Source organism: Acomys russatus, chromosome 15, assembly GCF_903995435.1.
Source record: "Acomys russatus chromosome 15, mAcoRus1.1, whole genome shotgun sequence".
NCBI classification, from domain to species: domain Eukaryota; kingdom Metazoa; phylum Chordata; class Mammalia; order Rodentia; family Muridae; genus Acomys; species Acomys russatus.
Window position 1 is genome coordinate 49,837,183 of NC_067151.1, and position 25,499 is coordinate 49,862,681.

A 25,499-nucleotide genomic window follows, 5' to 3' on the forward strand; every position below is an offset into this window, starting at 1 on the left:
CTCAAAATAGTGTCTGGTTCAAGCATAATTAAACAGATGTTGGACTGAGAGCATATGCTTGGGAATTTGACCTGCTGTTAATGTGTGAACAAGCAGCAGAAATGGCTGCTGGGAGAAATGCCTTCTCTGCCCTTGCCAGAAATAACACAATCAGGAGGGCAAAAAGCCCAGCTGCCAGTGACTTGCAGTTCTACTTTTTGGTGTTTACCTACATTTTCAGTGATTTATTTTCATGTGTGCAGAGCGTATTTTTGCATGCCTCTGAAGTATTTGAAGTTCTCTAGCAAATAATCCAAACAAACTGAGTTTGCTAACTCCAGATTTGCCCTGGAAGTCTTGACATGGACTGAAGGATCAGGAAAGCTCCTAGGGCTGATGTGTTATCCTTCCAGAAACTGTAAGCTTTTACAGTTTGTCAGAAGTCAAAACCATACAAGCAAAACCTGCCTGACTAGTTTAAGGTTAAGGGTATGGATGAAACATGTCAGCATGGATTATTTCAGCTTTCTTTTTTTTTTTTTTTATACATACCTAATAAAATTTTTAATTATTTCTTTTTCTTCTTTTTTTTAATTTTTAATTTTTTATTTAATTAATTTATTCAGGTTACATCTCAATTGTTATCCCATCCCTTGTATCGTCCCATACCTCCTTCCCTCCCGCTTTCCCCCTATTCCCCTCCCCTAAGTCTGTGACCAAGGGGAACCTCCTCCCCCATTATATGGTCATAGCCTATCAAGTCTCATCTTGGTAGCCTGCTTATCTTTCCTCTGAGTGCCACCAGGCCTCCCCACCAAGGGGAAGTGGTCAAATATGGGACACCAGAGTTCATGTCAGAGTCAGTACCTGCTCTCCACTCAACTGTGAAGAATGTCCTGTCCATTGGCTAGATCTGAGTAGGGATTCGATGTTTACTGCATGTATTGTCCTTGGGTCGTGCAGTAGTTTGTGCAGGACGCGTGGGCCCAGATCCACCAATCATGATGTTCTTCTTGTAGGTTTCTAGGACCCTCTGGATCCTTCTATTTCCCCATTCTCCCCTACTTCTCTAACCTAGAGGCCCAATAGGATGTCCTAACTTCTATCCCATTCTCCTGGTAAGTGAAGATTTTCATGGGACATGCCTCTTGGCCTAGTATCCAATTATAAGTGAGTATATACCATGTGAGTCTTTGTCAAACAAACTACCTAGTCTTTTCTTACCCTTCCAGGCAGAATACGTCAAAGCATGGGAGCAAAAAAAAAAAATCTATTTCCTCTGATATGTTTCAATATTTCACACATTGAAAGTTCTGATGAGGCTTCAACTAGCACATTTCCTTACTCAAATGAGAAAGACAACATAGCCAGATGGAGTCCTTGGGCCTCTCAGATAAGAAGTAGCTTTTAACCTGCAGCTTCTTGCTCAGTGAGAATATGGAAGGAGGGAAGGAAATAAAGGGATTGAGTGGGTCAGATGGTTTAGTAGCCCTCTACCCTTGTCCGAATGCCCTACAATTAAGTCAACATTAAGCTTGAGTAAGGCAAGCGGGAAGTGGGGGGCGGGGCAGTGGGCCCAAAGAGCTTGTTTAATGGTCACAAGCAGAGCCTTGAGTCACCTGTGATTAAAGTGCTGCTACAATGCCTCCCCACGGGAAGAAGCAGAGATGTCACAGGAAACATTAGTCAGGATTCCTTTCCAAAGATGCCTTACAAAGATGGGGACCTCGAATAAAATACAGAAGGCCAGAGTACTGTTTCTTCAAGTTTGCATTTCACACGTATAATGCATACCTACATATTTGCATAGTTTTATGATAAATTTATTTCTTTCCATGGTTCTAGTCAGAAATAAAATTAAACACCTAAAATATTCTTCTTCTTCTAGGGATTCTTTGTTATTCTTTTAAAACTGCAGTTTATAGGTTTGAGAAGCAATGTTTTGAGTCAAAGCAATTATGTGATGCTATTTTCTATTTTGTGTTTTACCTCTAAGAGTGGAGACTAAGAGAGGACTTTTGGCTCAAACAATTACCCCATGCAGTATGCTGAAATTCCCCAATGTGAATCTGCAAAAGACAGTTATAGTTCAAGTTTACAGAGTTTGTAATTTACTTTAAAATACTTCAGCATAGACAATGTTGTATGTCCATACAGGAGGCTTTGGATATGTGTGTTGATAGGCGTAGTTAGTTAATGTGGGATATTAACAAAAGTGGTACCCTAGTGAATGCTTACACCAGAGATGGTTCACCATCTCTGGAAAGCATAGATTTAGGAACTTCACGCTGGATGAATATTAATCATAGGGGTTAATCCCAGCACTTGGGAGGCAGAGGCAGGTGGATCGCTGTGAGTTCAAGGCCAGCCTGGTCTACAAAGCAAGTCCAGAATAGTCAAACCTACATAGAGAAACCCCTGACTTGAAAAACAAAACAAAACAAAAAAGAATCATAGTGTCCCTGCAATGATGATTTGTTGGAATGATTTTTTTTTCTTTAAATAAATACTAGCAGTTAGGTTTTTCTCTCATTGATCTTGATCTAGTTACATGGAAAAGGGGCTTGGAATCTCTTGAACAAAACAACACAAAAAAACCAAAAATAAAACAAACAAAAACTATCAAGTGTATAGGTAAACTCCAGACACTATCAATATCTATTAAAATCATCCAATACTTTTCAACAAATAAATTAGCTTAAACTTATCAGTTCATTGGGCCACACCACAGTCATTGTTGCCCCTGGTTATGAAAACTGCTCAGAAGACAGATGTTTTAGCTACTGCTCTGTATCCAATTCTCTAAAATTTACAGAAGTCTAAGATGACTTTTCTAAGTTGTTCTACCTGAGTTTCTGACGACATACAATCAAATTGACATACAATCTAATCTGAGGGCTTGTCAGGATTTTAAGAATTCACTGGATCCCAGTTCTCTGGTGCTGCCATTGTCAGTTCCTTTCTGTTGGAGGGAGGGAGAGCTTTTCTGAAGGCTGGCTGAATAGCCTAGGCATGGAATGTAGTGGCTGGCACTTTGGTAGTGATCCAAGAGCCAGAGGAAGGGTGTTGCATTATCTTTTACAGTCTGACCTCTGAGTCCCACATGTTTGATGCTATTAAATTTTATTTTTTTATCAATAAACAAAGGTTTTACACACTCAAGAGAAGGAAAGCTAAATTGCAGAAGATTTCCTCAACAGCATTGGTGTGTCCCTGTACTTTCAATTGTTTATTCTGTACAGGCTGAGAGCTAAGTGCTGGCAGGATTGTGACACTGTAATTTCTATGGCCTATCACTGGCTTTCTATTTGTAAACGTTTGTCCTTTCTTAACTGCACCAAAGATGAAGGTCAAGCAGCCTTCACTGCCTAGAGGCAAAACTAAGAGATGCATTATGTTGTCTTGCTGCTGATTGGTTTAAATAGGAATATAGGTTTTGTATAATTAGGAGCTGGCGGATGAAGGCAGGGCAGTACTTCACTTCTGGGCAGAGAGCGAAGGCCCAAGAAAGAAGGCCAGGCAAATGGAGAGAGACAGAAGAGAGAAGAAGGGATAGAACAGAGCTGTAAGCAGGTAGTAGGAACCACATGGGGAAAAGAGATGGCAAAGAAGTTACAGTAAGTTTAGATGAGAGACTCCTCCATCTAAAGGCCAACTATAAACTTTAAGGAAGTCCCATGTTTTATTCAAACTGCATGTGGGTCCATGAAAGTTCTGCAACACAACAGATTTTGAAACCAACAAAAAATGTAACTGGCTAGGGTTGGGGGTTATAAAAGATATTTAGACTACATTTATTGGTATGCCCAAGGTAGGGCAAAAAGGATAGCTTAATTGGTAATGTGCATGCTTTACAGGTATAAGACCTTGAGTTTGATTCTTTAGACCCATATATTAAAAAATCCCAGGCATAGTGGTACTCACATGTAATCTCAGTGTTAAGGAGGTAAACACAGGCAAGCCTCTGGGGCTCAATGTCCAGCTATGCTAGCCTACATGGTTAAGTTCCAGGCCCATGAAAGCAACCAATGTAGAGGACTCCTGAGAAATGACACCCGAAATTGTCCACTGAACTCTACATATATGTGCACACATGTTTTTATGCACGTTCCTACTGACCTGGCCCTATGCATGAACAAATACAGATACTCACACACATATATATAAGCCACACCCAGGTATTGCAATTCTAGAGGGCTAAAGTTAGGAGAATCGAAAGTTCAAGTCCCACCTGGATTTTTTTTAGCAAGACCAAGTCTCAAAATTAAAATGAAAAAATCAATGAAAATTTAAATGACAAATTCTAGTAGAGTACATGAACTTAACAAAAACCCAATATTCACAAAAGCCAAAAGCTCTCAGAGCTGTAGTGAGTAGGCTATCCAATACAGTTGTTACCCATATTTTAAGTCTTCAGAGAGGAAAGACATACCAAATCAAAAGACATCATTTCATCTTGCTCAAGCCTATGTTGTCCAATGAACCAGTTCTTTAGAAGACATGACTGTTCTGGGCAAGACTGTATATGTGTTAAAGGAAAAGCAGAAACGTGTTAACAGATAAACAGAAATGACATTTAATTTCAAGCTTCATTAGTAACATACATGGAATGGGGAGTACAAGGTCAGCCAAGATGGTAAAGGAGAAAAATATTTCATTTCCAATTATTTAAAATGTGTACAGATGTAGCAGCCCACAAACTGTTTGAGTATTTGCCAACTTAAAAAAAAAAAGAAAGAATATAATAACAAAGGAATAGAAATCCATACCTAAGACCTCAAAATCTTGTTTCTTATTGAAATACTGTTTAGCATATATTTTGGCCACATAGATTAGCATTCTATAATTGCCAGGCCAGACCTCTGTTTTCTGTTCACGTGAAGTTTTATAAGAATACATCCATGCTTCTACTTCAGCGTGTTGTGTCCATCAGCGCTCACCATGTGGCAATGAGTGCTCGATGCAGGTCTCTGTGAGTTGCATTGTTCATTAAGCACATTTCAACTGACAACTCAGTTCCCAAAGGAAATGGAAGCTAAGGTGAGACCCAAAGCAATCATCCAGCAAACGAAAGCGCCATACAGCTGGGTCAAACTGGCTTCACCTTCAGCCCAGTTCCCTCCCTTCCATGTGTCACAGGATTAAGTATGCGTTGCATCCTTGTAATCTCCTGACATAATGTATCATCCCCTATCTTAGGAAACTCTCATTTTATAAAGGCTTTTCTAGCAAACTTGTCTAAATGTTGGCCTGAAGGCAAATCAGAAGACAAATCCACTCTCTGGCTACATCTTTAGTTTTGAAGGCTGCTTGTTTTGCTAATATCCTAGAAAAGAAAGTGTTTGGTAAACACCGTTACAATGTGTGCAGGAATATCATACTGAAATTGCCATCCAACACGACTATCCCATGGAGGAAATCAAATTGGTATGTGTTGAGTAAATTACCTGCCTGGATCATGTGCTTTTTGCAAATAGATGGGGTAGTATCATCAGCTCTGCTGGTCAATTTCCTATCCAGAGAGCAGAGCCAAGGTCTGTTATCCAGATAATCAGGGGAAGATGTATTTGACATAGACAAACAATACTTATTGTAGTTCATATAAGAAAGCAAGTTAGTTACCAGCTTGAACATTTGAGTTGGGGCTTGTATTAAGTAATGCAAGTTAGCTGTTAGTTGACCAAGTCATGGTTATGTGAATTACTAGCCTATTTCTATCACAAGAATATACATCCTAGGCTTAACAGATAAATATGATTCTATAGAAAGATAAATATTTAGATAACATCTTCAAAAACCCCAGAGACCTATGGAATATGGCATTTAATATTTTTATTAGTTTAAAAATTCTTTGACCATAAGATAAACTGTCTCCTGGCAACACCCAGCCTACCTCAAAGAAAATGATGAACATCAATGAACCTCCTTATGAGGATGGCCTCAAATGTGGCAAACAAGCCACTGGGCAAATGTCCTTGTTTTTACCACTGACAGAATTATGCCTAAAAATGGGCAAGCCTGAATGCAGGCAAAGTTGATGGCCATACTCTGCTAAGACAGGGTAAGCAATTCCTCAATAGTTCCTGCCTCACAAGTATGCTTGTCAGATATATTGGTCCAGAGGCTGAAGATGATGCTCCAATGTTACGGAGAGATTTGTGTGACTGTTCAAGCATCAAACTGTCCCTGTCATTTTCTCCTTATGGAAGCTGCTTGCCTGCACTTCATGTCTACTCAGATAATTAATTTAATTCCTTCCCAAGTCTCTGATGGGGATGAAGACCATATAGTTTAGTTTTCAATGAAGTTTAGTTGCTTAGGGGTTAAGATGTTTTTAGGTCTAGATGTTTTAAGTTGATAAAGATGAGATATGGTAGATATTGATTCACATTCAGAATTTTAGACACCCCATGATAGGAAAGATGTTCTCTTCAAAGATGCCAAATATGAATAGCCAAAACTATGCATGTAACATTTATACAATTTGATTATTTTGTGGATCTTCTTGCTGTAGGTATTTATATGTAAAAAAGAGAAAAATAAATGGTTACTAAGTGAAAAAAAAAAAAAAAAAAAAAGGAAAGAATTGTGTAGACCATGTTCAAAGGTTTGGGATTTTCTTACAAACAATGGGAATTTCTTAAATAATTGCACAATGGAGTAATGTTAAGCTTATCTTTAAAGTCCTACTGGTTCAGACTTTATGGATTAGGAAGAAGAAGGTGAAGAAAGAAGCAAGTAAGCTCTCTATGTGAATATTGAGTGGAGGTTGGACCAAGACAGTGGGCAGATGGAAGGTATGTTGGTAGTAGCCTGTGGGGTGGAAAGCCCAAATTAAGGATTGGACTTCATGCTTCTATTTGGTGAAACGTAGTGAAAGGAGACACAGTTTAGAAAAAGGAGTAGGTTTTATCAGGGACAAACTACTGCAGTTTTAAAAATTATAACTTTGGAGGAAGTAGAATGGGACATAGAAACTTAGGCTGGGAAATTGAATGAGACCTGGGAGGAGGGTCAAACAGGGACAGGGTCTCTGGTACCCCATTGAAGAGGGGAGGTGTGAGAAACAATCTCACTGACTGAAAGAGCAGCCAGGAAGTAGACTTGAAGGAGACACGGGACAGATAGACCTGCTGCAGGAAGATATCTGAATGGAAGCACACCACCTACTCCTGTGCAACCGGCCATATGATTTGTATCACAAAATGATCAAAGAGCCAAACACACTTCAGAAGAGGAAAACAATGTTAAGTGTTTCACAGGCAGTTCCATCAACTTTAAGAGAAAATTCATCCATGTTAAGGGTGTAACAGGAATTGATGAGGGTCCATGTCACCTACTTCCCTCCCTGTGAATACATGTAAGCCATTTACCTTGGTAAGAGTGAGTCAGTGGCGCCTGTGGCTGAGGTTATACTCTATATTGCTAGATCTTGTCTATTACTCTTGCAAATAACCAGCCTTTACATCTGTGCTATTTTGTGCTATGCTGTACATGTGCCTAACTGAGTGCTTTCTGATGCTTCTCATAAACGCACAGGCATGGAATACTTTGACTTCTGTGTATGTTGAAGCTCAAAATCCACATTAGGCGTCATCATTCATCATCCTGTTATTTTTGTGTGGCAGGGTCTCTCTCTCAACTTGCAACTCACTGATTCAGCTACACTGGCTGGCCTGTAAGCCCCAGGGATGCCCCGGTTTACACCTTCCTAATGCTAAAATGACAGGTGCACCTGGCATGTTTGTGGGGTTGCTAGGGATATAATTCAAGTCCTCAGGCTGGCAGAGCATGCCCGGAACCATCTGAAGCCTGTCTCCAGCCCTTCCCTAACTTTTGGCCAACCAAAAGATAGAGACTAACTGGCAAGAAAAATTTAAGTGATAACTTGATAACTTAGATCTGTTCTGGTCAATTGATTTAGTTCTCTCTAGAATGTTCTTATAACAAAGTGCTAGAGATATTCCCGAATGGTTTGTGATCATTGCTTTAATGGAGTGGTTTACACATGAATTGTGAACGTGACATTCATGTTCTCACAGATTTTTTTCTAGTCCAACATTTTTATTTCTGGCCCCAAAGTTAGCTTAAAGGCGTCTCCTTTAGGTAGGGGGTTGTGAGACAAGAAGTCAAGCGCCAAAGCAGAAAAAAGAACGAAAACTGAAGCAGTTTGGGAAAGGTATTTAATAATTCATTTATTTATATTCTTATAAAGAAAAACTATAGATAGCAAACCACTAAGAAATCATATGCTTTAAAAGACTTACCCTTAACTTTTTATAGCTTTATGGATTATCACCCAAGTTTCAATATGTTTCAAATAATTAAATACTGCAAGAGGGACATTAAAAATACAAACTAATTTACCAAAATAATTGTATTCTGAGTATTATGTACAATATTATACATTTTACATTACATATGGGATTTTTATACATAAAGATGAGATTTTATTTGTGGTTACTGGGAATCCAAACTACATGTGAGCGGAGCACTTTTTTCTATGCACACATACACAATTGCTCAGCTGGGAAAATCAAAACCATACATGAGTGTGGTTATTAAAAGGTAAAATTACATTCAAACAGTAATAGCAGAAAATGAAATTTGCTTTTATTATTTTGAAAGTAGTATTTAAAAACCACACACAGATGAATTGTGGCCCAGCCCAGTTCTGGGTGTTTAACAATATTGATGACCTAAACTAAAATATGTGCTCATTTCAGGGAAATTTTTCCACTTTGAATTTTCTTTTAAGGGATGTATTATTATTCATAGCCATCAAAATGCCTTGTATATCAGCAAAGGCAGGTCAGTTCTGGATAAATAGTAAAGCTGCTGAGGGTGGGGTGTTTATTATAGTGCTATGGATATTTAACTATATAGTTCTGAAAAATAATTGCATGCTTTCCTATCCATAAGTGTGAAACAAATGGTTACATACCAAGGCACAGAACTTAAGGGAGAAACATATGCTGTAGAAACTGGATATTGATGAACATATAACTAAGAGACTTTAGAGAAGAAATGAGGAAGACTGGGAGTTCACCCAGGAAGTGCCATCACACATACTATGTCAGTTTCTAAGCATATCAGACCATTTGGCCTCTATTACAGAAGACTGAGTCCAAGATAATTTCATAGGGGCATTAATATTATTCAACTTTCATACTTGATTTCTCTCAAGCACAACAACTGTGATTTTTAAGCATTGCTAAATATTCTTCTAACCGACCTGTGCACAAGAACGTGAATGAGCAGCCACTAGGCCACCAGTCATTCCCTTGACATTTGCACAGCGTTTCCCAGTATATTCTCTCTCTCTCTCTCTCTCTCTCTCTCTCTCTCTCTCTCTCTCTCTCTCTCTCTCTCTCTCTCTCTCTCCAAATCCTGCATTTTATCCGAGATAAACAGTAGACTACCCGGAAGCCAGAAAACAAAAAAGTAATGAGCTGAGCCATGCACAAAAGCCAAGCACAACATCACACCATCTCTGAGAAATGAGATTCAGACCCGAAGGCATGTCTGATTGTTTTTCTTCTTGTCCATGTTTTAACTTGACTATAAAAAGAAGTTTGCATCTAAGGTATCAAAATATATTCATATAAATGTATAGCATTTCTAATATAAAAGTTAAAAAAAGTCTAAACCCTTACTTTTGTATGTAATTAAATACTCTAGAATTCAGTAGGCGGGGTTTGTTTTAGAGCAGCTTGGAAAAAAAAAGTGTTGGCTGAGCAGAGTCTAGAAACTGGGTCCAGTTACATTTCAGCTCGACGGTGTGATTTCTCAGCAACAGCGGCCCCATCTTCTTCCTCATCTTCCTCCTCCTCATAATGTTCCTCTTTTCCTTTGGGATGGACGCCGTCTTGAATTCCTTGTTCCTCACCATCAATATTTTTATCATCAGGCTGAAATATCAAAGGAAGAAAGTAACTAAGAGGGGATGTAGAGTCCATGACGGATAATTCTTTCATAAACAATACAAAGTAATTCATTTTGGAGGACAGAAAGACATAAAGAAAAATAAACTCACAAACAACACTGCCACAGCATCTCAGTTTTCCAGTTATGAGAACTGGAAATTCCTGATTCTAAGTGGGCCTGCTAAATATGGCAGAGTCTTAGTGGTGCAGGTCCTTGCCTGTGTGTATGTATGTGATTTATATGTGTAAATGTGACATTCCAGGGCAGTATAGGAAAACATCCATATTCATACAATACATATATATATATATATACACATTCTTGCACACACATATCCATGAAGGCACACATACACTCACATATGCATGTGCAAAGAAATAAACATACGTTTTCACCATAGGTCTCTTCAGCATTATGCTCCAATTCTCTTTTTTTCTCTTCAGTCAAATCTTCCTGAACCTAAAACACACCACAAATACTGAGTGATAACTTTCCGATTAAACACTTGCAATAAAATGTTTCAATTCACATGACATTCATTCAGAACAGCACATCTTTAAAAAAAAAAGTTGAAGATGATAAAGATAAAAATCTGACTTATCTAATATGTGTGAAGAACGGTGTGCTATATACCTCTGAAGAAACTGTTGGCAGTTAGTGCCTGTTGGAGGGACGGCTGTCATTTTCTTCAGTAATTTAGCCACTGATAAGATGCACCTGCTCCCACTCATGCTTGGGCAAGAAACTCTAATTAGACTCAGTGGGCCTCTCCCGAAAGGAAGGCATTAAGTAGGAGGAAGACTTGTTGAAAAGAAGCAACCCAGAGGGAAAGGAAGCAGGAGGAGGGAGGAGGATGGGAAGGGGTAATGGAGATGTGAGTGGTTAAAATCCATTGTACACATACATAAACTGTCAATCAAGAAGAAGGAAAAATAGAAAACTCCAAGTGAATCTCAAAGAAAGAAAGAAAGCTGGATGCAAGTTTCTGATTCATTTGGATATGGATTAACTCCACAAGGTGAACAGGCAGAGGCTCGGCTCTCTATAAACTGCTGCATTTCCTTTTCCAGAGGGGAGAACTCTAGAAGTCTACAAGTCTGTCTTTTGCGCTGTCATCAGTAACCAGGTATGTCCCCGGCAAGTCGAATTTTTAAAATACATAACAAGTGAGCAGGGAGGTAGATGAACAAATACATGCAAAAAGCATCTCTTCCCCATCGGCACAGAAGATGCCATTGTCTATATAAAATGAGGCTGAAAACTGACACATTGAAGAAGAAATTTATCTAGCTAAAATGCATAGGAACTAGGACAAAATGATTTCAACTTCTCTATGAAGTATCCTACCAAATGGCCCCCAAATCACTGTTTCTAATATCCTAGCATATTTCTGTATGAAGTTGTTTTATTTTGTGTACACTATTATCACTGTTTCATTGGTCTCAAGTTTGTAATCTCAAAATGTAAATCAAAGAAAGCATCCAACTATGTTGACTAAATAATCTCTAATGAATACATCTTCCAGAACTATATAACACAGTCTCTGACTTATTAGCTTCTGAAACCTTATATATCCCAAAAGGCAGAAGGCACTTGCGTATATTGCTGAGTCTCAGAACATCAGTTTGGTGGAAAAGACTGGGCTCTTACCAAACCAGTCTCTTCTAGAATCATTGCATATAATTAAGGTTATGATTAAGGGGTTTGATGGAGGGAGACTGAGAGGAGTACCTGTTGCCAGTGTGCAAAACCAAGTAGAAGCAGATCAGACACTGCCTCAAAGTACCCACACAAGATGAGGGAAATGAGAATAGTTCAGTCACCTGATGAGCTGCAGACAGATGCTAGCCTATCTGTAGCCTACAACGATGCTGCTTCCCAGATACCCAGGCCAGAGGGAAAGCTCCATGAGTCTCCTCTAGTCATTCCACTCTCAGCTGGACCTAAAGCCACTAAACTGTATTGGTTTCAAATAATTAGGTCAGAGGCATAGAGCATCCTTTGTGTTCACAGTTCCTGTTAGAGTGAGCTAAAAGATACCCTCGCCTCGCTTTATGGCTTTATTAATGGTCCATGACATCTCTTCTGCCATTAGTTGCAGAATCTCACAGTGACAATCCACAGGATATTGGGGTGAGGGTGGTGGAAACATATACTCCCGATTATATACAGGTCAGACAAGCTGAAGCGTTATTAAATTGGTCAAGTGTTCCTGCTAATTTGGAGAGACGAAGACAACTTTTCTATAACTTCAATGAGGAAAGTATTACTTGTCTACATGTGAGTTAGTTGAGAATAGAAATGCTTAGAAACTGTGCAGTACAGTGAGAAAAATCCCTAAACCATAAACCTTCTGTGCTAAGTGGGGAATAGTAACTGCTCAGCCTTCTTCAACCATTCTGCCTCTCACACACAACACAACTCAACCCATGTAGAAGAAAACAGTTATACACAATATACACAAACAAATAGGCCTGGCTCTACTCCAATAAAACTTTAATTACAAAACAAGCTATATTATTGGAGTCTTCATTTCTTGACATATACTGTGTGGTCAGACAAACCTGCACCAAAGCCTTATCTCTGAACATTTCTTTCAATATAAACAGCAAGGTCAATTTCTTGTTGTTATTGTGCTTTGGTTTCAGACAGGGTCTCACCTAAAATTCACAATTCTTCTGTCTCAGCCCCTGGAGTGCTATGATTACAGATCTGTTTCAGCATGCAGGGAAACCAGTGTTCACTAGGAAGACTCTCAATTGCATGCCAATGCAAAGAATCATTTACTAAGACTCTTAGAGGCATTTATCACAACATGACCATATTTGTATCCTCTATGATTTCTAAACTTTAAAGGAATTATATGTATGCATGTGTGCATGCGTATGTATACATATATACGCATGCACACATGCTTGGGGAGTGGTGGATTTTTTTTTCAGCTGCAGTGATGCAAAAAGAAGCTGTATTCTAAGCACAGGTGTAGGGCTGAGGTGTGGTGGGAAATACAGAACTGAAGACTCATGAGGACATGGAAAGAGTGGTAAATGTGAGAGGAAACTAAAGTGAGCACGTACAAAGACAGTCCAGAGGCCTATTTTCATCTTATCAGCATGCACCTTGTATGTGTTTGCCCTAATTACAGTAAGGTTGTGATTGGTCACAGACTTCAGATGGTGACAGCCCAGTCACTCCAAGGGAAAGTTCCCTGACCTCTGTTCATGTAGTGGCATCAATCATTGATAACCATGTCTTATGTCAGCTGCTTGCTTTTACTGAAAGGTTACAACATGGTGACTGTCTGGTTCTATCATCATTTCTCTATTAATTTTCACCAAGAAGCCTCCCATATTAAAACTCTACGCTTCCAATTCTTGGTATTCTTAACGATGTCAAACTCATGTCAAGCCCGGGTAAGCTGTAGTTCAACAATAAATTACAAATTATTGAAAAGCTTAACTGACCTCTATAACGCTCAAATTTCTTATGCATAAAATAAAGGTGTTAAATATATGTTCACAGCCCTTGGTGTTTATGTGTGTGCTGTGGGGAGGAGTGGTCTGGGAGCTGTAGATCTTTTTAAGCATTTAGTAAGAAAATGTTTAGCAAATGGGTTAACTACTCACATAAGTTCAAGAGGTCACATTTTGCAAAGTTCATCTGTAGCTGCTTTCCCTGGGGCTATTTATGTAAACAGAATCTTCTTGGTGGAAGGTAAGTCTTTTGAAAGGCTCTGATTTCTATGGCCCTTGAAAGATAAGAGAAATATTTCTACAAATTCCTCTGGTCTAGGAATTTGTATTTTTCATGAACTTCTCAAGGTGACTCTTGGACACAGCACAGACAGGACACTCCTTTCCAGAGTGCAATGGATGTTGGTTAAGAATCTGGCTGGGTATTTTGATAGGGATTGCATTGAATCTATAGATTGCTTTTGGGTAGAATGGCCATTTTTACTATGTTAATTCTCCCAATCCATGAGCAAGGAAGATCATTCCATCTTCTCAGGTCATTTTCAATCTCTTTCTTCAGAGTTTTGAAATTTTTTTCAAACAAGACCTTCACTTAGTTAGAATAACTCCTAAATATTTTATATTGCTTGTGGCTAATGTGAAGGGTGTGGCTTTCCTAAATTCTTCCTCTGCAAGCTTGTCATTTGTGTATAGGAAGGCTACAGACTTTTTTGAGTTCATTTTGTATCCAGCCAATTTGTTGAAGGTGTTTATCAGCTGTAGGAGTTCTCTGGTGGAATTTTGAGGGTCACTTATGTACACTATCATATTATCTGCAAATAGGATAATTTGACTTCCTCCTTTTCCATTTGGATACGCTTGATCTCCTTTTGTTGTCTTATTGCTCTGGCTAGAATTTCGAGATATGACTCTGGTGCCTCACATTTGACCATGTCCCCTGGAGGGGGAGACCTGGTGGCATTCAGAGGAAGGACAGCAGGTTACCAAGAAGAGACTTGATACCCTATGAGCATATACAGGGGGAGGTAATCCCCCTCAGGAACAGTCATAGGGGAGGGGAATAAGGGGAAAATGGGAGGGAGGGAAGAATGGAAGGATACAAGGGATGGGATAAACTTTGAGATGTAACAAGAATAAATTAATTAAAAAAAAAAGAAAAAAAATAAAATCTAAAAAGAAAAAGAATCTGGCTGGGGAGATGACAACCTTTTTAAGAGTGTTTTTCCCTTTCTCTACTCAGTGGATCTACTGTAGAAAGTTCAGCTTATGTCCCAGTTGTCATTTTAACTATAGCTGTAAACTGATGACTTAAATGGCTCTTTAATTTAGGGAACCAAAAAATGATATTTTGTAACATTCTAGCCAAAGACACAATAAACTCTAACCAATATAATATTAATGCATTCGTCTTTGAGGCAAAAGTAACCCAAGCTCATCTTAACTGAATAACTAAATAAGAACAGATGATACTGCATTTCTGAGCTTTACAATATGCTTAACTGAACAGTCCCAGGTTAAAAGTTCACATGTGATCATTTCCATCTTCCACAGAAGTTTGCCTTAATATTCCACTAAGGCTGGCACTCCGCTTTGCCAAAGACATTCCAACACTGCTACTTCTCAATTGTAGCCCTGAAATCTGTGCTTTAGAAAGTGTAGAAAAGAATTCTATCAGATAGGGCAAACCTTGCTTAGTGGTCAAAACAAAACAAAGCAGACACCTCATGAGAACGTGGTGCTGGCTAGCTATCCTGTGCTATCATACACAGTAACATGTTTCTTCTATACATGATACAAACTGTGCACCTAGCTAGGAACCATGACTTTTCACCTTCAGAAGATGAGCATGAGGATCCAGAGGTCGTGGCATGTCACAGTCAAAGGCCTTCAGTATTAGCTACAGTGACTGGCCTGCAAGCTTTAAGAGCTGTGCTCATTTGAAAGCTATCCTACTCCCTCCCACCCACCCCCTACGCCTCCCTTCCTCCTTCACCCCTTCCTCTCTCCTCCCCTAGGTCCCTCCTAGCAGGGCCTCCTATCTCTGGATGGCTTCAAACCCGCTGTGGAGCTGAGAACAACCTTGAACTTCTGATCCTCCTGCCTCCACTCCTAAAGCCGAGGGATTGTAGGTGTGTATCACCACAGCTAGTTTATATGCTGCTTGAGACAGAACTGTAAGCTTCCTACATGCTGGGCAGGAACCCTACCAGCTGAGCCTTTTCCTCAGCCTGGGAGAGTTTCCACAGCAGGTGTCAGGCCTGTGTGCCTCTGGCTACAGAAGGTAGGCAAGTAACCTTTTACTTCTCACTGTTGAATGTTCTAATTAATCTGCTTTTTTGTTGTACTGGGGGCATTAAAGTATTTAAAAATTTTAAGCACTCATTTAAGCTATTTTTAACATTTAAATACTTTCAAACATGTAACTTTTATATGTTATGCAATAGTGTCTCTTCACTCAAAAGTAGATAAAATATCTAGAATGCTGGCCATATGAGAGAAATAGTACAATAAGTATTTTCTCTCTAAAAACAGTAAACAGGTAACAAGGAGTGCTGGTCAGGAACAATCGCTTTCATACCTTAGAATAGCAGGTTACCAAGAAGAGACTCAATACCCTATGAGCATATACAGGGGGAGGAGGTCCCCCTCAGTCACGGTCATAGAGGAGGGGAGTAAGGGGAAAAGGGAGGGAGGGAGGAACGGGAAGATACAGGGGATGGGATAACACTTGAGATGTAATATGAATAAATTAAATATATATATGTATATATATATATATATATATATATATATATATATATATATATATATATGAAAGATAACATGGCTGGGCTAAAAGGAGGTAGTGAAACGCTGGGGGCACAGGGCAGTCAGTGAAGTGTTTGCTGTATAAGCAACTGGAGCTCAATTCAAACCACATAAACCAGGTAAAAAAAAGCCTCACGTGGTGGTATGCACATAATCCCAGCACTAGTGAGGCAGAAACAGATCGCCGGGGCTGTCTGGCTAGCCAGCCTGACTACCTAATGAATGCCAGGCAAAATGACAGGTCTTATTTCAGGAAACAAAGGTGGACGTCACCCGAGGATTGGCATCCAATTTTGTCCTCTGGCCTCCACACTCATTGGGCATACTCTCATCACATATGTGTACCCACACATTAGAACATACACGTGTATACATATACATGATACACACAAAGTCTCTCTGTCTCCTCCTCCTCCCTCTCTTTCTACCCTCCCTTCTGCTGCCCCTCCTCTTTCTCTCTGTTAGAAACCAAAGAAGGCTGGTTGAGTACAGACTTCCTATACTCAGTTTGAGGCTTAATACTGTTTGCTTCCCGAGCTCAAGCCAGTAAGTGCGATGGTGCGATGATTACGGCTCGGACAGGTGTAGGCTGGTAGGACATGGTTCCTCTCAAGGAGTAAATATCAATAGCAACACATCTGAGTGTTGCCTTCAAGAGGAGGAAACTGAGGGCCATTACAGGTCTGCAGCCCAGAAGTCATAGAACAGCTAGAATACAGGCGAAGAAGAGATGAGGGGAGTGAAGGCACCTCAGGACTTCACTGTTTTAATAGCCCATGAATGTTGCTCGCGTGCGCGCGTGCGCGCACACACACACACACACACACACACACACACACATACACACACACATACACACAATGCATCTATGCTTCTAGTTCACTCCTTATCTTGCTGTAAGTTGCTCAGCACTGTTACCAGTGCTCGAGAGAGATGTGAAATTTGGCTCTAGTCCTCTCCCCATCTATATAATGTCCGGGAGCAATGAGAGGAGCTGGTAGAATCCAAGACAGCCTATGCAAGTGATGCTCCGAGGACAGCGGGGCAGTTAATACTGTGGGGAAAAAGCATTCAGAGAGTTTCAGGCAGTAGTCCCAAATGACAGGTTTGTGAGTGTGAGTGTGTGTGTGTGTGTGTGTGTGTGTGTGTGTGTGTGTGAGAGAGAGGAGGAGAGGAGAGGAGAGAGAGGAGAGAGAGAGAGAGAGAGCGAGAGGGAGAGAGAGAGAGGAGAAGGAGGGAGAGAGAGAGAGAGAGAGAGAGAGAGAGAGAGAGAGAGAGAGAGAGAGTCCAGAAGTAATACAAGAGTTCCAGGCAGTAGTCCCAAATGACAGGTGTGTGTGTGTGTGTGTGTGTGTGTGTGTGTGTGTGTGTGTGTGTGTGTATGATAATCCAGAAGTAATACAAGAGGGGGTTAGAAAGTATAGACACTGACCTTGCTATAAGACTTCACTGCAGGGCCTGGAGCTTTGTACCAGCCCAGCAGAGCCCAGGGAGAGGACCAATTGGACAATGGAGGGGAAGGACCGGCCCTGGGAACAGCACAAGCTTGTATTTCTTATCTTTCTGTCCTTGGTCCCTCTCCAGTCCCAGGATTCCTCTCCTTTACCTTAACTGATCACCCTAGAGCTGAGAAGGGAATCAGCAAACACTGATTAAACTTTTATGTTTACCCTTCTGAATTTTTCAAAGGAAGCCAAGGTGAGTCCTTTCTCTAGTAATCCCTCAAAGCACCCCCTGTATCTGACACATGGAAACAGACAACTATTAGTCCAGACATCCTGCTATAAGAGCAGTCCTGCGGAATAGAGTTCTCCTGCAAATGTCTTAATATCGGAGGCAGCTCCTTTCTGCAATGCTTGTTCTGAAAAGACAATCTGGGTCGTCATGAAGACGGACAGCAGGAGAGGGGATGCGAGAGAACTCAGAGATCAAGCCTGTTCCACAGAACGAGGCTGTGGTCATGAAGGGCAGCAGGCTTTTCTCTTTGCTTGGGATAAGCACAAGTTTTAGCAGTGGCTCTAAAAAGCTGCCGGGGCAGTAAAGCGAGTAAGCCTCACGAGGGCAGCTGAGGGGGCTAGAGCAGACCACAAACTCTGAGCTTGCTTCATGGGGCCTGTCTTTAGGTAGCCATATGCTTACTACCTTCCCACCCGCCCTTTCCCCTCAGGGAGAAAGCCTTATGTTTGCAAGACGCTGGTTATGAAGTGTCTCTTGAGCTTTAACTTGGGAATACTGACTTTTCTAGAGACAGAGTCAATGTGGGGTCTTGACCTGGTACAAACCATACTTCCTGCGGTAGGTAGTTTGAGTGAAAATGGCCCCTATACGTTGACAGGGAGTGGCATTATATGAAAGGCTTAGGACATGTGTCTTTTTTGGAATAAATGTGGTGTTATTTGAGGGTGTCGGTAGCTTTAAAGGATTCAGAGGCTCAGGTGAAGCCCACCGGCTCACTCTCTCTTCCTGCTGCCTTCAGATCAGAAGCAAAACTGCTGCCTCTCCAGCACCATGTCTGCCTGCAAGCTGCCGTGCTTCCCCTACCTGGATTAAACCTCAGAACTTCAAGCCATCCCCAGTTAAATGTTTTCCTCTATAAGAGTTGATGTGGTCATGGAGTCTTGTCACAAAAATAAAACGTTATCTACGACACTCCCAAATGCAGGAGTTCATGCCAGGGACAGCTGCAACCAACAGGCCCTCACACACTGAACTCACCAGCTAATTAGTCACAGGAATGAGATACCGTGATAGGTTTTCTGTAAGATTCACTAGTGATAATACGCCAAAAGTTTACAATGGAAAGCAAATTAAAATTTAATATTAAAAAATAACATCAAGGGCTGGAGAGATGGCTTAGAGGCTAAGAGCACTGGCTGCTCTTCCAGAGGTCCTGAGTTCAATTCCCTGCAACCACATGGTGGCTCACAACCATCAATAATGGTATCTGATGCCCTCTTCTGGCCTGCAGGTATACATGCAGATAGAGCTTTCATACACAAAATAAATAAATAAAATCTTTTTAAAATTACATTAAAATGTGTTTATTCAAATTAATCTGTCTTTTCCATATTTTACCTCTTCCTTTCTATCTCTGTCTGCCTGTCTGTCTGTCTGTTTGTCTGTCTGTCTCTTTCTTTCTCTTTCTTTTTTGGTGGAGGTGGTATGCTGGACACTGAACTCAAGGCATCTCACTTGCCAGGTGAGCCTCAATATTAAGTTTACTTAAGACACTGCATTCGTATGGGTGTAAGAGGTCAGAAGGAAAGAGGTAAATCTCTAGAAATACTTGGAGTAGGTTAGATGGGTCCCAGCTCACTTTGTGGGGTGTCCCTGAGACGGGAACACGTAAGATTCCACAAAGAGAGCTCTAGGGGTCAGTACACCATCCCTGGATGCCCAGAACCCTGCTCTCTCTTTGATGTGAGAAAACGCACATGTGGATATTCAGGAAGATCACGTGAGTCTACATCAGCCACAGCTCTTCTTGATTCCAAATGTATGGTTATTTAAGATTACTTAGGTTTTGTTATCAGTGTCTCAACTGCCATGATCTTCCAGTTCCCATCCCTTTGTCATTCTGTGTGTACGAGTCTGAACATCCCAGTCAGCAGAGCTGAGGTTTGTTTGAGGGCAGCATGCCTAGTGTGCCCAGTCCCATGCCCCCTATACCTCTTCCTCTCCTTCTTCCTGGTACTGCTCATCAACATTATCCTCCTGCTGGTCTGGATTCCCTGCCATCTGTTGAAACAAAAGGACAGGCTCACGTTACCTTATCTTGCAGAATCGTATCACAGGACCCCGTGTCAACGAATGAGCATGCCACAATGGAAAGGCCGCTTGCAGATGCCTCCATGGCCAGAAAAAAATGCTGAAGGTTCATTTCTCAAAGTGTGCAGGTCATCCCTTACCTCGCTCTCGGGTCCCAGGCATATCATCTCACACGAGGATCCAAAGCTCGCTGACGTGGCAAATCTCTAACCCACAGGAGCACTTGCCTCCCCGCCATAAACTAGGCATTTACTGAACCCGTCAAACTGCTCTGCAACCCAGGCTTGCTCTTACCACCAGGTGCTCATCCGGTTCTGCATTCCCCTCCTTTGGCAAATTTTGTTTCTGCTCTTCATTTTCCTCTGGCAAATTTTCCTCTCTCACTTGTTCAGCTTCCTCAAATTCATCTTCACCTTGGTTGTTGGGGTCATCTGCAGGGTTTATGTCCTCCACATCTGCCCTCTGGAAAACGGTCAAATTTTATTTCATGGGAAAGGTCATACTGGCAGAAAATGGAACTGCCCTTCACCGGTCTGTGCAGATCAGGCTTTCCCAAGACTTGCAAAGATGGAACCCTTGCTTTGTCAGTGGTCGAAGAGTCAGATCGATTGACGAGAAGGCACAAATAGTACTTCATTTGTGCAAGTAAGTCTTCAAATCTCTAGCTGTAAATACTGCGAGCATCACCATATCCAACGGTGTAAGACCGGTCAGGGGCCAAGTGGACAGAAACAGATCAGCACAAGGCAAGATGGGAGAGTTAGGTGGACAAATGTAACTCCTTCTTCTGCTATGCTGACTCTCACAGAAACTTCCCTTTGTGAGAAATTGGTGTGTGTGAGGCGTGTGCATTGTTTAACAAGTGTCCAAGTATGTGTATTTGTACATATATGTACCCTGAGTGTGGAGGCCAGAAGTCATCTTCATGTGTCACTCCTCATGGACAGTCCACATTGTATTTTTATACAGGATATCTTACAATGAGACAAGAGGCCCAGCCACTAAGTGAGCCTGGCTTGTTGTGGGGGCCTGGGTATACAATTCTCAGTGATTCAAAGCAAGCACCACCACACCTGACATTATATGTGGGGGCAGAGACTGAGCTCAGGACCCCATGCTTGTGCAGCCAGCACTGGACTAACTGAGGCATCTCTGCAGCCCACCCTCATCCTGGCCTCCGCCTCAAGAAATGCTGCATATGTAAATAGGTGAAGAGTAGCTGACAGGAAAGGCTCCCTGACCCCCCATCCCTGTACTCCACTGTAAATGGTCTGTTTCTAGCATGGCCGGATTTCCTTATCAACTGGGGCTAGCATGCAACAGGGCAAAAGTGTTCTAGAAAGAGATAGGAAAAATCAGACAACACATTATCAAAGGTATTTTCCCAGCAGTCCTCAGTAATGGTGTCCCACAAATGCCTTTCAAATGAACTGACTTCACAATGACTTCAGTTATCCATTTGAGCTCCCAGGCAGCACACCTGTTAAATAATACCCATCCTCACTAGGCTCCTGAGATGAGAAGGAACAGCTCTGCTTATTGGTGTCCCCAATCCTTTGGTAAGCCATGGGACACTTATTGAAGTAGGACTGGCTCTCCATGAGATGCCGAAGCCACAGAGTATGATTCAGTCTCTCAGCATTGTGCAGACAAGAAGCTCTTTCTGCTATGCACTGAGCTACTTGACCGTGGTCAAGAGCTTCCTGCAGTGTCAGATGGTTTGTTACTGCACAGCGTTGGCCAGAAACCTCAAGTGCAAATGGCATCGCTCTCGATATAAATGGTAAGTCATCACCTTCACATCCATTTCCAATTACTCTACACTATCTTGCCTTATAGGCTTCCATGTATGAATTACTAGTCATTTGTGTGAAGGATAAAGACTGTAACCCACTTCCTGCAGAAAGATAGTGCTAAGTATCTGTTTTTAAGGTTCATAAAAATAAAATGCTAGCCCCAATCTAACCAAGCAACAATTAAGAGGGTTCTAAGAAAAAATATTTCATCACTCACAATTTCTAGTTAAAGGAAGACATGGAAAGAGGCCTCCTATCTTTTCCAGTGCACTGGATAGAATGAACTAAAAGACACCAGGAGAGTAAAGGATACTACAAGCCAGGGACCAGACCTAACAGCAGACCCCAAAGCTAAGTACCTGTCATACCTGCCTTGTCCCCACTGGCAGCCTTCACCTCCCCTTATATACTTGTAGGCTTCTGTGCTCTGGCTTTTTTGTTCTCAGGAGGTATTTTCTCATCCCCACATGTGTCCCTGCTTCCGTTATTGGGAATATTTCAGAGCTTGCTTCCCAGCTACGTGTTTTCCCAAAGGCTATTGCAGATAGGCATGAGATGGCACCCTCCTCCACGTGAGTGCAGGGTAAGCAGAAAAGCCATCTGCACCAACATGTTCCAAGCAGCTACCAGAAAGACATAGGTGCTGACAGTCAGAAAGACCTGGCTCTTCCTTCCAATTCTCTGGATCAATTTAGACAGAACCCATAAAACATCAGGGTCTGAACATCACCCCGACAAGGTTATTGATTTATTAGCACTATATAATAGGAGAGCTAAAGCAGACTGCAGCTATCATCTACCCAAAACACAGGATTGGATTTATTCCACAATGGCTTTCTCCTGAGTAGCACCAATGGCCTAGAGTGTCCAAGATGAGAGAGGACTTGTTTTCAGTCAACGCAAAGCTGAACCAGACATCTACAGAATTACATCCTGAAATGTGTATACCACTTTGGTACCTGATCACCTCTTTTCAAACCTGAGGCCACACATCCTTATTCATTGTTATTAAGAAGATCAATAGACAGCCGGGTGGAGGACAAAGTCACATAACACACTTGACTCCCGAACAGAATACACAACATGCTCAGCAAACAACTCCTCACACCTCGCTGTAGGAAGCACAGACTAGAGTGATCACGGAAGAGACCAGAACTGTTAAGCACACAGGCCTGCTTTCCTCAGTGGAAGGGAGAGTGATGCCTGGTCACCTGGAATGCTGGAGGGATGTGCTCAAACACCCTGGTGATCCTTTGTCATTCTAAGGAACCAGCCTCCACCCAAACTCCCTCTAAATCCCAAGAGTTATTTAGGTCATAATCCTAGGCTTTTCTCTCTCTCAGTGAATAGAACTCACGATTACGAATTTTTTCCTCTCTAGATCTGGGCCCTGGGCACCATTTCCCAGCCAACGGAACTAATTCTTATGATAAAGGTCTCGGGTATGTTGCTATAGCAGTGGATTTTGCAAGGAAATTTTGATGTAGCCATTCCTGAAGCTTGGTTATGAGAACTGTCAATTGGAGAATTCCTCCCCACCCCAAGCCCCCCCCCCAACGCATGCAAAGTTCCCCTGAGCTTAAATGCATAAGAAGAGTAAACCAAGGAATCAGACTCTCTAGAAGGTCTGATCCAGTCTCACTGACCAAGTCTCACTTCTTTGCTTCCATGCTAGGTGTGTGACTAATGCAGGGAAGCCCCGCTCCAACAACACCCCACCTCATGGTTTGCAGTTAAAGCCTTCCTACACAGTTACACAAGATGTCCCCCTGTTATCTGATGAGAAAGCCCATCTGGAGCCAGAAGGTTGAGTCAGACACCCTTTCACTTTTTCTTCCTGCCTGCCTTGTGAGTTGCTAACTTTTGGGACCAGAGGAGGAAACTTACATCTGCCTCAGCTTCTGGGTCACTCTCTTGGTGTCCTGGCTCATGACCTTCCAGTCTGTTGCCTGGGTCTCCTTCAACTTCATCTTGGCGTTGGTTATCTCTTTCATAGGCTAACAAAACAAAGGAACCATAATCAGCCTCATGAAGATGAGGCAGGACTTTCCTCTTGAAAAGCAGCCGGCAGTGGGTCTATCTCACCTCCATCTCTGGTGCTGGCATATCTCTGGAATTTTGTTTTTTGTTTGTTTTTCTCTGAACCAGTTCTGTTGTTTTTTCCTAGGCTGCATGTCAAAGGGATTATTTTTTTAGGTTTTTTTTTGAGACAGAGCTTCTCTATGTAGCCTTGGCTGTCCTGGACTTGTTTTGTAGACCAGGCTGGCCTCGAACTCACAGAGATCTGCCTGCCTCTGTCTCCTTGAGTGCTGGGATTACAGATGTGTGGCACCTTACTATACTTGGCCATTCTACCCTTCTTAAGGAATGTTTATAGCAGAGGCTGGCTTTTCCCCACCAGATATGAATAATCAAAACTTTCATAATAAAAGGGATTCGACAGAATCAATTTTTTAGTTTAATGTCAGGAAAAAAAAAAGGAGAGTTTTCCAAGATTAGGACAGTAAAAAATGGACAACTACAACCGTGAACTCAGAAGCAGACAGACTGCTGCAAGAAAACACATCCTGTGCCTATATTGCGAAGCCAGAGTTTACTTGCTATTCTTGGGGTGGGCGTGGGGTAATTCAGATTTGCGGAATTACAAGAGCTCACGAAAAAACCTGTAAATTGTTTGAAGAGCAAGAAATAAGATGGAAGTTTAAGTATTTAGTGAATTATTTAGTCTGGAGACAGTAAAGAAACAGCAAGCGTGCTGGCAAGCTAAGTGCTCAGAGGGACTTATTAAACAAGAAGGGACAAATAGCTCTTAGTTGTATGAACAACAAATGGAAGAAGTTCAAGTGGTCCACGGGGACATAAAGGCAGCCCTTTCTTGACTCTTAGGGTTATAAAATACCACAATAGGCTGCTGACGGAGTGCATGCCTTCACTTTTCTTTATGCACTTTCTAGAAAATCAAACACTTGTAAGAGTCAGAGGTACCAAGGAGAGTTAACCTCGGCTCTATCTACACGGGAAGCCGCATTTGACACATTTCATACTAGATGTCTGCCATAAATATAAACAAGGATGCAAGAATCCCACGCTAAGTAGAAAATACAGAAATTTCCTAAAGAATACCAACCTTAATGATCGTTTGTCAGAAACAACTACTAAGCACACAAAGTGACTCAACAGAGGGGAAAATAAGGCAGAAGAGTCACTGCCTTGGCCAGTTTTCATAGTGATATGGACACACACACACACACTATATGCCACTATGCCAGGATGCAGGGCAAGTGCTGCAAGAGCAGAAGCAAGAGTCATATACTCTCTTTGTGTTGACTCAGGTACACACGCCACCTGTTGCTGCTACAGAATGTGCTTGTTGAACCGGTGTCATGTGACCAAGGAGTTTGCCTGAAGCGTCATCACCTAAAGGATCTTACCACCTCCCTCTTCTTCAGGGATTCCCTGGTCCTCGGCTCCCTGGGCGATGTCACTCTCTACAGCATTGTAATGAACTTGCTGCCTGCCAGGGACAAAGGTTTGGAGATAAAAATGGAAAGGCAGTTGGATGGAGGTCATTTATCTTTCAAGACAGGCATTTTCAACAGCTAAAATAAGCCATAACTTGTTTCTGAGGTTTAGATACACAGTAAAGTGTAATAGTGATATCAGCTATGTTGTCAAAGCCTACCTTTAAGAGGGAAATTGTCATTTCCCGACAAAATAAAGTTAGAACCAAGAACCAAGTCTGCTGGGC

General features: G+C 41.5%; 1 protein-coding gene and 1 long non-coding RNA gene across 2 annotated transcripts in view; one reads left to right on the forward strand and one right to left on the reverse strand.

The window, feature by feature from the left end:
• Positions 1-9,309: 9,309 nt before the first annotated feature.
• The window catches only part of Golim4 (golgi integral membrane protein 4), an 86,225-nt gene continuing 70,035 nt past the window's right edge, over positions 9,310-25,499 (reverse strand). The window contains 6 exon segments of the mRNA XM_051157308.1: positions 9,310-9,890; positions 10,294-10,365; positions 19,857-19,925; positions 20,250-20,417; positions 23,639-23,748; positions 25,183-25,265. Of these exon segments, the coding sequence (XP_051013265.1) occupies positions 9,741-9,890; positions 10,294-10,365; positions 19,857-19,925; positions 20,250-20,417; positions 23,639-23,748; positions 25,183-25,265 (652 nt within the window). The 3' untranslated portion in view covers positions 9,310-9,740.
• On the forward strand, positions 17,154-17,575 carry LOC127199328 (uncharacterized). The gene is made up of 2 exons (XR_007831928.1): positions 17,154-17,292; positions 17,519-17,575. It is a non-coding gene; the product is annotated as an uncharacterized LOC127199328 (long non-coding RNA).